Below are 14477 nucleotides of genomic sequence, written 5' to 3'. Positions count from 1 at the left end.
ACTAGGAATGGGAGGGACCCTTTAGAAGACCAGCCTTATGAACTGGAGATGGACTAGTATGAGGAAATGGGTGAAGCCAGCAAAGTGGATAACTCTGAAGATACATGCATGCCTTTCCCCCCACCGTGTCTATGGAGGAGGGAGAATTTACGCAATGGTGGTGCGTAGGGTGGCTGAGGCCCTTGACCACCAGCTAAATCAGGTGGTATCAGGTGTAGCAACCATTAAGCAAGAGCATATCATTGGTTAAAAAACATCTGGAAAACCATGCTTTTGGATGAGCTAGTCTGCCACAAGAAACACACTGCCTCAGAAGGCTATGCCCTTGGCAGACCATTCCACAGGACAGGTACTCCAAAAAAAGGCCATGCCGCAAGAGAGCAGCATATCCAAGTGGTAATCAGATACTCTTGGTTGCTTACTTTTTATCAGCATTTCTGATAGTGCTCTGTTCTTCTGAACCGTACATCTATTTGCTATATTTTATTCTTAAGCCACATAGATGTATCTGATAGACTCTAGGAGTCCTTGGAGAAATGTATTGTTGCTGGTGTACTTCTTTTGGTCAGTAGAGTTGTCAGTTGGATTACCAACATATTAAGTCTTTGGTTCTTCTAATCTTGACTCAACATTGCTAGAGAATTGAATGAAGATTGTACTTGTATTTCTTTTGCCTTCCTATTAATTTGATTCATATCAAGGTATTGCTTTAAATTGTCAAACTGTGTCGTTTCTGTCTCATCCTCCGTATGGGAGCTGGCCTTTATATCCCAATAAGTGATAGCAAAAATAAAAATACATCTGTGATAATACTGAGCCTTGAAGAAGTTTGCCTCCTGCATCAATTACAGTTTTGAGTTTTTTTGGGGGGGGATTACATCCGGGTTAAAGTAACCATTGTAATTAGCAAAAACACCATTGCATTTTGCAGACCTCGAAAGCCAATATTTCCCTTAATTGCCATTACAGCGTTCTTCCATTTCTTTCCGAAGGAATAAGCCGCATGAAATCTCAGTGCATTTAGCATTTAGGCTATTTTTTCCTAAATCTGGCTAAAAGACTGGCAATAATTTGTCTTGACCTTTTTACAATACATTTGTCTTTTGTGTGTTGTCATATTGGCATATTTCTGAGGCTACTCTTCTTTATGCCTCTGTGACCTTTTTTAAGAGGAGATAAGTGTGCTATTCCATCTAGTAGTTATGTACACTAATGAAAATCTTGTAATTGTGTCAGGTCCTCGAATCCTCAGAGACGTACGATGCTCAATGGGGTCAACCTCCTGATAGCCCCATGGTGTGAGTAAACCAACATACACAATAGAGTGATCAGGTGAGGGAAGGAAAGGAAGGGATCAGCAGGGAGGGAGATCTGGAAAGAGAACAAACAGTGATAAGTACACAATACCTTCTTTCTCTAGATAACAGAATACCTCATACAAGCATTTACATCTGGCCCCAATACCTGTAAAGAAAATAACTGTTTGTGTGTCTTAGGTAGGTATCTCTGATGAACCAATGCCACTAACTGGTCTATGGAAAGAACAATGGTATTAATATACACATCTTCAATACTGTTTGTAATGTAAAGTGACAATCCTAAATCAATGGTAACATACCCAAAGGTAACTTAAGTGGCACGTAACAGGGGAAGTGGAGCTGTCTGAGGGGTGAGCTCAACTCGCCCCTGCTGTAGAGGATAGAGATAAACAAGCCAATGTGAACACAGTTACAGACTGCGTGTTGTTGAGCCACTAAGATCCCAATATAACTCCACATGCAAACAACACCGGAAAAATCAAGGAAGCACCACTGGTACTTGGAGCCTTAGTTATGACATTTCAATTCCAATGGTGCATAATGTCAAAAAATGAATAATGCAAGGAAAACCAATACTTCTTGGATAGGTTAACAATCAAGTGTCATTCAGCAAGCATGTTAATCCAATACCGGCTGCCTTAGCGTATTTCATTCATATCGGCAAAACTGGAGGATACAGGCACAGCTGAGGGAACCAATGTCACTTGAGGAATGTAGGCAGTCCCTCAGAAGTTAGGGTTACCAGAGGAGGTATTCGAGTAGCCCCGCGAGAGCCAGGTCCCGGCTCGTCCAACAGGGCTACCGTAATCTGGGTCTTGCTTCCGCACAAGAGTAAACTGTGAAGCAAGGTTTGGGAAATAACGTCTCAGAAAAAACAAGGAGAAATTGGTGCGGCTAGCACGCCTATCGGTTCTCCTTCCGTCCGTCTCCGCTCTGCGGTAACCCTGGAATTAACGGCACCCGACTGGTGCCCTGGAAGCGTTTACATTCGGCTTCCTGTAAACGTCGTAATGTCACCGGCGTCTCATCCCCATAGCCTCACGGGAACTGTAGTTCTTTGGACTACACCTTCCCGAATCACTGAGAGGCTTGGCGCGTCAGTGTCCCCTGACGGCCACCATAATGCGACGTGACAGATTGAGAAGGAAAAGATACTTGCATATAACGCAGTGCTCCTTTCTCTATCTGCATTTGTAGTGTGGTTAAGATAAACTTTGCATTCTTTCAAATACATTTTCAACATCAACAAGATTAAGAAAAAACTTTCATCGTAATCCTATAGCTGGAATATTGGTAAATTAGTGTGAGGAAGTTAAAAAGAAAAACCCTCAAAGGAACAGAATGACAAAGAAGATGGTCCATAAAAGTAGCCCAAATTAGTTCTCTAACATACTAAAACAGCTTGATTGGCAGTGAACCATAGCAACCCAAATTATGCAGCCACACTTGTTTCCTGATTTAAGCTTTGCTGAAGTTCTGCAATACATTGAGATTGCAATGTCAGCTAGCCACTTTTGCGTCAATATGCATTTTCACCCAAGTCTTTCCCAGTATAAGAACATGACCAGTTCTGTTTTGTACTGATTCCCCCCCATGAGGTCACGCCTGGCCCTGAGAGCTGATGGACCTCTCACCTGGGCCTGTCAATGTATGACCTTCCTGGTGTTTAACCTGGTCTTTTATTACGAAAGATGACTAAGAGAGTTGTGTCTTCATTAAGTTCATAAAAACCCTCTCTCACTGATGGTCAGGAATGAAAGTAGCTTTGTGAAGCCTAGATCCAACATCCTTCAGCTCACTATCAAAATGAACAGGACCTCACTGTCACTGTGTTGCATGTTGGGATTGTGGCAGTGTTTGGTATTTCTTAAAGTGATAGCATATTGTCATATCTTTGTGAACCAGGCCCTATAATTCTTTCTTTTTTTATAGGTGGAAGGGGAAAATTAAAAGTAATGTGGACTCCAAAGTTAAATTCTATTTAAACCTAATTCTGTTTTTCTAATGGGTTTTTGATATATAATATACATATTTTAAGTGAAAGATAACAAAATTAGAAAGGAATTGTTGCATTTACACAACAATTATTTTTTCTTTGTGGTCTCAATTTGAGTTTTTTTCTTTCATAAAAGTGTTCCAGAACACTGCATGTGGCAAGAGATACTTATGATTGACGACTGATGATACAGATAAGGGAATTTTAATTTCTTGGTTTTCTGCTGTTTAAAATGCACTCAAAGTTAGGTGTGGGGGGAGACAGACAGACTCCTTGTATGTCTACTCAGGGCCTGATTTTCTCCGTGCTAGTAGACAAAATTGGACAGGTGATTTGGCTGTGCAGTGGCATAAGATATTTTTTCATGAAAATTATTATTTTCTTGGTACACTTAATTATCAGGTTATATCAGTATAGTGAATTACTCTACAATTCAATTATGCATTTAGCAGACATTTGTATTCAAAGAGATAGTAGTTTTATTTGAAGGTACAGATATTGAAATGTTTTCACAATGGACTCTTGCTGGAGGGCAGCCCACTATCCAAAGCTTTCAAGGTTTTTCCAGACAACTTGTGGTTTTAAAATAGGATGTTGAACACTGACTTGCTCCACTCCCTACTGTTAGCACATCACCTTTTGCAATTCAATTGCAGGATTTTTTCTCTTAGCTGAGTGGAAATCTTCTCACAACCTCTCCCAACATCCCATCCAAAACACATACCCTCAGTAGAGAACATATCCGCATTCTAGAGGAAGAGGAGAAATAGGTCCAGCTACTACTCCTCAAAGGAACCATAGAGTACTCCCTCACCATCGGAGCCAGGGCACCTACTCTCTTTACTTCTTTAACCCGATCCTGCAGGATGTCATCACTCTGCTCCAGCAAGATAACTACGTGACGGTTCTAGGCCGGAACGATGCTTATTTTCACAACCTCATCCATCCCTCCCACCAGGGATGCATCCGCTTTGTGGTCAGTCAACATCATTACCAATTCAAAGTGCTTCCCTTTGGGGTTATCACTGCCCAAAGGGTGTTCATGAGAATGCGCAATACTCGTGTTTTCCCCTACCTCGGTGATTGCCTGATCTGTAATCCAGGCAAGCAGAAATGTGTAGCCCACACTGAAGCTGCTATCTCCCTGCTTCACTGTCTGGGATTCACCATAAATTCCACCAAACCCCACCTCCAACCCATACAGGTCCAGCCCTTTGTGGGGTCTATCTAACCGCAGTTACAGGCACAGCCTACCCCAAGCAACAGAGTGTGTTGGCATTTCAGCAACTGTTGCATCTTTTTCAGCTCTATCATGAACTTACAGTCAGGATCTAAACGGGCCTCCTAGGGATGATGGCCTAATGCATTGTCAGAGTGCCCCATGCCAGGTTCCTCCTATGCCAATTGAAGGAGTTCCTCTTGGCGCAACAATCCCAAGCGGCGGGTCACGAAGAAGATATAGTATTAATAAACGCCAGCACCCGTCGCTCTCTGCAGTAGTGTAACACCAACTATCTGATGCATTACAGGATTTTTTTAGACTCAGTTCCGCAGGTGACGATTACCATGGACACCTCTCTTGCAGGCTGGGGGTGTGCTTCAAGACAATATGACGATACAGGAAGTGGAGCTTCCTTAATACTACTGGTGACACATCAACTACCTCAAGGTGCTGGCCGTATGCCTAGCTCTCAAAGCATTCTTTGAGGCCATTCAGGGCATAGTAGTCCTCATCAAAACAAACAACATGACTGCCATGTCTTACCTGCAGAAGGAGAGGTATACACACACCCTCGCTGTCAGCACTAGCACAACAGATCTGGCACTGGGCCATCTGCCACCGCAGCCACCCCCCGGCAGAGGACCATCTAGGAGTACACACCGACTTTGTGGACCTCCTCAGCAGGGTGCATCAATAGGTGCGGACTCCACCCTAAAGTCCTACTCACTTACTTCCAACATTGGGGTGCCCATGGAAAGACCTGTTTGCCACACCCGAAAACACAAAATGCCCAAACATCGCTTCCTCTTCCACTCACACCCCAGAAAGCTCAAATTAGTTGTCAGGTACCTGAGATCTTATAGTTTGCCTATCTTTATCTCCCGCAGTAGTCGATGACTAGCCTGCGTATAGCCCACAAACCTACTGTATGGACCTGTCATGCTCCCAAAGTAAAAAAGGTTTGTCCACTATTGCATCCCCAAGCACCTAAAGCCCACTCACCAGAGCATCATTTGCAACGTTTGCACCTAGAAACGTCAACCCTCACCTGCATGTAAAACAGGGAGCATTCTTCCTTATTTAGACTAGCTATCATCAAAGCATTCATCGAGGGCCCACCACCCTCTCACCAGTTCCCTGCAAGAAACCTAGATTTAGTGCTCACCAGGCTCTTGGGTCCTTTGTACTCCTGAACTTTTGCCCTTCATAGTTCCTCTCTGGAAAGTATCTTTCCTTGCAGCCATAACTACTCAGACACCTCAGTGAACTGCAAGATCCTTTCATTGAGGTTCACAGAGGCAAGGCTGTTCTCTGAACGAATGCTAATTCCCCCCACCCCAAGATAATATCCAATAATATCCAATTTTCACCTCATTTGGACTAAAGAGCTCCCAGTCTTCTTTTTATTTAGAAATCTGTTTATTGAGGTTTAAATGACATATCACATCATGAAGCAGACTAATGTACAGTTACAGTTGACGTGTAGTAAAACAGTCATATTAGTGTACCATTAGCTGCAATAATGGGAGCATCTCGCAGTCCCCTTCCACATCGAAGGCCCCTACGACAATGATTACAATTGCTGAATCGCTATGCATCCTAAATTCTTACCCTATGCGGGGAACTATAAGGTGGAGGCATTACAACTGCGTTCACTTTCCTGTAGTGGTTCACCCTAAACAGATAACCAATTCCTTTATCAGTAACAAGACTACGCAGTCGGGAAACTATCACCTCTGCAGAGTAACAACTATAAGAACAACAGCAGCGCTCGGTGTTTGTCTAAGCTTCCTCCTCCCATCGCCTCCCGGAACCTCCTCTTTAGCCCCGCATCCCCCGCTCAAGGTACCATACAGCCAGTGTTGCGTGTGCTCCAATGTCTCACTATTCCGACCAAAGCTACGATACCATGTGTTGCCGCACTCCGTCGGGCAGATCAACCCCTCACCAGCTAGCGTGGCTCCCTCAGCTTACCCCCCATTGTCCTCTGTGACAGCCGCTCCCAATTGCAGCATGGACTGCAACAGTGACTCTCATTGGGCCGCTATGGGTGTCGTCTTGAGCCCCAGTGTTTCCTCCCTCCGAAGGGCAACACCCTCCGCCTTTGCCCAGACCAGAAAGGAGCCGCGCCATGCCTTTACATGTGGGGGGGCATCCGCCTTCCAGCGCTTGGTGAGGAGCTGCTTTGCCGATACAAACCCTAGGTCTATGAATCTAGAGGTGACCTTCGTGGAGGGCGTTCTGTGAAAAAGATGCAGCAAGTAAGATGACCACTCGAAGGGGACATCACGCCCCGTGCACTCGCAGAGTGCGTCCCGTATAGTCTGCCAGTAGGCGCTCAAAACGGGGCAGCTCCACAGCATGTGAATTAGGTCAACATCCGGCTCTGCACAACGGGGGCAGCATGCATCCGTACGGTGGAAGTATCTGTTAATAGAAGTGGGCTTGAGGTACGCCCTGTACAAGATGAAGAATTGGATTTGGCGGAAGCGCATGTTCCGAGGAACTCTCTTCGGACCCTGTAGCACCCTGTCCCACTCTTTGTCGGTCATGGGGCGATCAAGATCCGCTTCCCATTTTTGACGGAGCGACACCAAGCTTACTGCCGCGTGCGTACGCAGAGCCGCCGCAAACCATTTAACCAGGTGTCTCCCCCGTCCCATCACATGAAGATACTGTACCACTAAGTGTTGCTCTGGCTCCTCTTTTAGGTCTCCCCAGCGTTCCGCCAACGTTTCCACCAGGGCCCGGTGTCGAACTGGCCCGGGGCTAATCCCGTCTCCTCCGCCAGCGCGGTGAATGAAAGAAGAGTCCCATCACGATAAAGGTCCTCTAAGGTGTGGACGTCCGCTGCGCTCCAGTCCTCCAGCTCCGAAGCCGCAAGCACCCCCTGCCCACCAGGGGAGCCCTCCAATGGCATGGCCGGTGCATAAGGGATCCTAGACCGGGTGAGACGAAGACACCTACGAAAACATTTGTAGGCCACTGCCAGCAGGAGCGGCGCAGGCCTCTCCACATCCGCAGCCGGGTGAAAGAGCCTGAGGGGGCCAGTCAATGAAAGAGGGGGGGTTGTCGCAGTTGCAGTGTCGTCACGGCCTCTGCCAGCCAGCGAGCTATCCATTGGAGCTGCGCCGCCAGATAGTAATGCTCAAAACATGGCATTGCAAGTCCCCCCTGACCAAAGGGGAGATACAACTTGGACAACGCGACCCTGTGCCGCGCGGCACCCCACAAGAAGTCTCGAAGGGATCGCGTTAAGCCCGTGAAAAATGACACCGGGACATAGATGGGCAGGTTGGCAAAATAATACAGTAAACTAGGCAAGATCACCATCTTCACCAATGCTATTCGGCCAGTAACCGAGAGAGGGAGTGTACTCCAAAACTTCATCTGGGCCCGGACCGTAGATACGGCTCTTCCCAGATTGAAGATCTGCCGGTTGGCGGTATATCTGGATACCCAGATAGCGAAAGGTGTCCGGCCGCCACTGCACCCGCACTCCCCCAAGGCGATAATTAGGATCCGGGGTGTCAGCCCTGAACGCATAAAGACAGGACTTGGCGGCATTCACCCGGAGCCCCGAAAGCCCCTCGAATTCGCACAAGATGTGCTCCAGTTCAACAGCGACACGAGATACGTCCCTGACAAAGACCAGCAGGTCGTCTGCATAGAGGGACACCTGGTGCATTGCATCGCCCAGCGGGATGCCGTCAGCTAGCCTTTTGCGAAGCGTAGCCGCCAAGGGCTCCATCGCGAGCGCGAACAAGAGGGGTGACAATGGGCACCCGTGCCTGGTGCCACGACCGACCGGGATGGCGTCAGATATATACGGACCGGTTCTTACCCTCACTGTAGGGCCCTTGTACAGAAGGGCTGCGAGTTGAAGAAAGCCGAGGCCCAGCCCAAAGTGTGACAGTGTCGCCACCAGATATCCCCATTCCAGACAATCAAATGCCTTTTCAAGATCCAGGACCAGGCAGCCCGCCCTGGGCCATTGCTGGGCACTGTCCGCTGTCACACGAAAAAACCGCCGCAGGTTAAGAGAGGTGCTGTGTTTAGGCACAAAACCATTTTGTTCTACATGCACCATCGCCGGCACCGCCTGCACCAGCCGTTCCGCTAACACCTTCGCCAGGATTTTTTAATCCGTATTAAGGGGGCGGTAGGACCCCAACTGGGTGGGATCACGCCCAGGTTTGAGCAGTGAAACCAGATAGGCTTCTCGCATTGACCCGGGCAAGGCACCCTCCTCAAGGGCGGCCAGATAAAGAGTGTGAAGCTTGGGTATCAACGTTTCTTTGTAAGATTTATAATATTCCGCCGGGAGCCCGTCAGGACCCGGCGCCTTCCCGGTGGCCAGAGCGGTGACCGCATCCCTAATCTCATCCGCAGTGAGGGGGCTTTCAAGTGACTCCTGATGCGCATCTGGAACCGTGGGCAGGTCAGCAGCCTCCAAAAACTCATCTAAATCCTGCGCCTGCCGCCCTCCCAAGAGCTCCCAGTCTTCTTGCTGCAGCTAGACTTAGTAGCAGAGAGACCCCTTTATACCCCAGACGTTAAACAGGCTCTTATGTACTGTTCAGGAAGAGACACAGAATCTGCCCTTGTCACCATCTGGGATGACCTTATGAACAAAGGTGACCACTACAAGGTTGCTGCGCTACTTCTCTTGGACCTCTTGGCTGCCTTTGACACAGTGGACTATGACACTCTGATACAAAGACTCTATGAAGCCAACGTAGAGGAGACTGCTCTAGACTGGATCACATCCTACCTTCACAACAAAACTAATGCCATCCACACTCCCTCTTTCTTGTCCATACTGTACTTCACAAAAGCATGGGTCCCTCAAGGCTCTATCATCTCACTCATGCTTTTCAACATCTACATGAAGTCATTACCGGCACAGATCAATCAATTTCACCTCACGTGCTATAACTATGCAGACGATACGCAAATACCCATTCAACTGGAATGCCCCAAAAGCATTGGAAGCTCACCAATTGTCTGAGCCATGGATCAGTGGATGATGTGGAGCTATCTCAAACTGAATGCTTCCAAAACAGAATTACTCACATGTGGCAATTAGAAAAATAAGGACCCCCTACCTGCCTGACATGATGATCTGGGAACACCACCTAAAGTATCGAAGGAAGTAAGAAACCTTGGAATGACCAAGAACTCCAAGCTATCAATGAATGCTCAAGTGGACACACTAGCAAGATCAAGCTTTGTTACTATAAAAACTCTGTGACAAATCCTCCCACTGCTGCGATTTCCATACAAGCTCCAGAAGACCATCTCTCTTGTTCTGTCTAAACTCGATTACGCCAATACCCTCTACCTCGGATCACCTTCAACTACAACGGATTTAGAACTCTACTGCCAGACTATTCTTACATATAAAGCCGCAAGCCCCTATCTCCCCAGCCTTGAAAGCCCTGCGTTGCTTTCCTAGAAGATCCACATTCAAGCTGCTTTGTATCCCCCACACAGCGATACATGGAACAGGACCGATCTTCACCAGGAATAAAATCACAAAATACATTCAACAAAGGAACTGCCACTCTAGAATAGTACCTCGCCTCAAAATCCCAACGTAAAAGAAAAACAACATGGGCGGCATATCCTTCTCTTTTAAAGCAACCAACTATGGAACTCTTTAACCCCAACATAAGATCCATGGATAACCATCTTATCTTCAGAAAACTACTCCAAAATTGGCTCCTCCCCACACAACCCCATACGCAAACAGAAATATACAGCATCTCCCTCTGTATATAAGTATTAATTTGGATTATAGATATGTACCTTCATATGTGTATAGATATTTGTTAGTTCTGCTTAACAAATGTACATATTGCTGATATTTACATTGTTCTATGTTTTTAACATGTATATAAGTGAATACATAAATAAGTACATCTTTTACCATAACTATTTATACACAATTGCTTCACTTTTGAATTACAAAAAATAAAATCAAAAAAATGAATTTAAAGTACAACACTTGAAAGTCGAAGTGTATTAATTGCATCTTGAATCCACATATATTACCTTCTTTATGTATGTATATATACATGTGATCAAGGCCACTCAGCTGGCCGAAACGCTTCATGTTCGAGTTTTGCACTAGACAAATGGAATAATAAATCACTACTGCGGCTGGCAGTATCAGCACAAGAACAGTTGTCCGTCTCTCTTTTCGGTGCCGCGATGCACCTTTGAGTGGTAATTGGATATATATATATATATATATATATCACCACAAGTTGCACTGCATTGAGGACGCATTCCTCCTCCAACAGGTAGGTTTATCAAAACCATTTATTGAAATATATACCTTCCATTTACTTTTGTATCTATATATGTATTACTTTTCTTCTAATTCAACATATACAATGCACTACCCTATTTCTTACCCTATACCACTCTCAATATATCCTCAACTCTCTGACCCAAACCCCATACCACTACTATGATCCCCAAAATAACCCTTTCTAGACTTTTATCCTTGCATCATCTCATACCTCTTACTATTCAGATCTCCCAAACAAGCCTTTCTAAACCCTTCCCTCTTCTCTTCCCCCTCAGCTTTACTCATCCTAAGCCCCCTCCTACTGCTATGAACTCCCCCCTCCCCCCCAAAAAAGAATTCTAGACCATTTCCTCTTCTATCCCTCCTCCCTCTTCTATCCCTCCACTCTTCCTTTTCAATCCAAATAACAGACTAACATGTCCACCACTCACTTGCATATTTCCCCATTCCAATTCCCACTAATCCTGTTTGGGTTCTGAAGTAGCGTGCTACTCACCGAAAAGTGCTTCAACACCTCATTAGGGGTAGCAAGCGCTATATAAATGCACACCTTTTCCCTCTTCTGTCTCTCCACTATCCTTCTCAATTCAAATTACAGACTAACATATCCACCGCTCAAATTACTTCATATTTCACCATATTAATTCACCACTTATCCTTTATGGGTTCCAGAGTAGCGTGCTACATCGCCAAAAAAGCTTTTCAACACCTCATCAGGGGTAGCAAGCGCTATGGAAATGCAAATCCTTTCTCTCTTCTATCCCTCCACTATCTTCCACAATCCAAATAACTGAATATTATATCTACTACTCAAATTACTTTCATATTTCACTACACAAATTCACTACTAATCCTTTATGGGTTCTGGAGTATCATGCTAGTCGCCGAAAAAGCTATTCAACGCCACGTCAGGGGTAGGAAGTGCTATTTAAATGCAATTACAGTACAATACTGTACTGACAGGACCAAGCCCTTCAGCAAATCTGACGAGCTCTTTGAAGCCTTTGCAAAACCCCACAAACAGCGGCGTAAGGGAACTTGAGCTCCTCCCCCTTAGAAAGTACTTGTAGGGGGACCCCTCTCAACCCTCCGAACCCACTCAGGAGCTCTGATCTGTTGTCCGTGCACAATGCTGGAGGGGGGCCCCCTGGTGCTTGGGACCCCCGCGCCACGGAGCCTGCTGGCTTTTTGTTACTCCACTGCCCACAAGGGCTATCCCATCATGGCATAGCTAGTTGGGTAGTCCAGTGCATCATCTTCTTTCACAAAGCTATAATAACCCCACCTCTAAACCCCTAAAAAGGCCCAACTTTGGCTTTTCTGTTTAATATCCCAATAGCTGACATATGCAAAGAGGCCACCTGGTTAACCTCAATGTGGCTATCTTAGCCAATCAGCAGCTATGGTTGGCCAGATAGTATTAAGAACCTTGTTCTAGATATCAGCACCATCCACGACTAACCCACCAGTATAGAAGTTTCTGCTTTACTGTCTATGCAGAGTATGTATGTTTACAGCCAAGTGGTACAGACCGAAAATCTTACTTATTCAGTAAACATCTGTTCTTAGCGTTTAGTGCTGTAGACTCACATTCACCCACCCTCTTCCCCAGTACCCAGTGTTTGCTACAGATCCCTTCTCTTCCATGTTGGACACTACATGGTGGATGCGCCATGCTACATTCTTTCACTCACCACTCTATACATGCTCTGAGTTGCTGTGGGAAAAACAATCAAACATGAGCCGGAGCCCATGCACATTATCCTCAAAGGGAGGAGTTCCACTGCATTCCATGACTCAAGAGTTCTTCCAAGCCCAACACTAGATGAAAGAAGTATGCAGAGTATGTGGTTCTACAACACTATGTTACATACTTAAATGGATTCTAAAAATGTTGTGTGTGTATATATATATATATATATATATATATATATATAGTGTCAATGCACAAATGCACTGACGGCATTGACTAGCTATGCCTTCTAAATAACATTGAAGCCTTTTCAATAGCTTATTTTGCCAATGCAATGTCCTCATGTCCATTCTATATATTTTTTCTTATTTTGTTAGGCTTTTACCTAATTTCGCCTTCAGAGTTTGAAAGATTCTCTCTCTCCACAAAGTGGTTAGTGGAGCCACGCTGTCTGGTAGAAATGCCAGAACCCACCAGTAACCGTCGCACCCGGCGTCGATCTACCCCTGAAAGGAGTTCAGCTGCATCCAGGTGAGTGTGCAGGAGACCAACTGTTTTGTGATGAGGAAGCAAATCCTTTAATGATCCTTTTTCTGCCTACATGAGGGTAACCAAGCTTATCTAGTTTGTAACTCAAATATCATTCAGTAGACATTACATTTGTGTTTTGTTCAGCTCGCGTAGGTTTCTAGGGAATTAATTTCTGAAAAACAATTGTCTTATTATCAAGCCAACATAAAAATGCATAAACATCTGGAGGCGCCTGCCTGTCTCCCTTATTGGCGGAGCTGTTCTATTAAAAATGATGGCCCTCCCACGTCTATTATACGCAATGCAGAACACCCCATATCAGATACCGGATGTTTTCTTTCGGGCAGTCGAGTCCGAGCAGTGAACGCTGTTGTGGGGGGGAGGGTAGCCCCAGGATTGCGCTTAAAAAGCTTCAGCAAGGGGTTTACAACGGGGGCTGACAGTCCCTGATATTAGGAAATATTACTGATCCTCGCAACATATCAACATCAATGGATGGGTCTATTCACCGCGCGAGGAGCCGGCATATCGGGTTGACCGATTAGCAATGGGCAAAGGTAGTTACCGGGCTGTGCTTTACAGGATGAAGAAGGTCAACACGTCCCTCCTGATTCACACTCCGACAGTGGTCATGGCATGTCAAAAGGCAACTAAAATGACTGGCTGGGAGGCTAAACTCACGGAGCAGACACCACTGTGGGAGGGAGATTACCTGGGTGAAGTCGCTTGGAAGGCTTCAGGAGAGGGAGGGAAGATGATTGAATTTGGTAACCTACAGGCGGATTTTCAGATGGGGGAAGGAGAGTATTGTAGATATTGGCAATTACGACACACACTTCATTGCCATTTGAAGGAAGGGGATCCGTTACCGGAATACACACCACTCAAGGACATACTTCTCCTGGATCCCATGATAGACAGAGCTATATCCCTCACATACAGGAAGCTAGTGAACAACTCCCCAGAGTGCATGGGTCCCTTGAGGGAGGCCTGGGAGTCTGATGTGGGTCTACTCGAGGATGATGACTGGGATGAAGCCCTGCAGAGCCCAAGAGAAATAGCTATTAGGGCACAATTAAGGCTAATCCAGCTCCGTATTTTGCATAGATCCTATGCTTCAAGAATAGAGCAGTACTGTATTGGAAATTGTGTGTCTGAAGAGTGTGTGAGGGGCTGTGGTGAGAAGGGGTCATTCATTTTTTTTTTTTTTAAATTTTAATTTTTTTGTAAATTTCAATGCAACAACAATACATACAGTGCACAGACAAAGCAACATATACATAATGTATGATCACCAGATACAGAAGTACATAAGCAGGATGGCAATCGACCATGCCCGCAATCATTGATCGTTTTCCCTTAAATGGTCAATGACATGAACGGGTACATCACATGGG

At 45.6% G+C, this 14477-nt stretch overlaps 1 protein-coding gene across 2 annotated transcripts in view; it reads left to right on the top strand.

Annotated features, from left to right (window-relative positions):
• LLGL2 (LLGL scribble cell polarity complex component 2) overlaps nucleotides 1–14477 on the top strand; it is a 682570-nt gene that overhangs the window by 523498 nt on the left and 144595 nt on the right. For both annotated transcript variants that reach the window (XM_085616998.1, XM_085616999.1), the window contains exon 21: nucleotides 12927–13080. In XM_085616998.1, the coding sequence (XP_085473124.1) occupies nucleotides 12927–13080 (154 nt within the window). The remainder of the gene's footprint in view (nucleotides 1–12926; nucleotides 13081–14477) is intronic.

The sequence above is a fragment of the Triturus cristatus genome, chromosome 7 (assembly GCF_964204655.1).
Source record: "Triturus cristatus chromosome 7, aTriCri1.1, whole genome shotgun sequence".
In the NCBI taxonomy this organism is placed as follows: Eukaryota; Metazoa; Chordata; class Amphibia; order Caudata; family Salamandridae; genus Triturus; species Triturus cristatus.
This window is presented reverse-complemented; position numbering and strand designations above follow the sequence as displayed.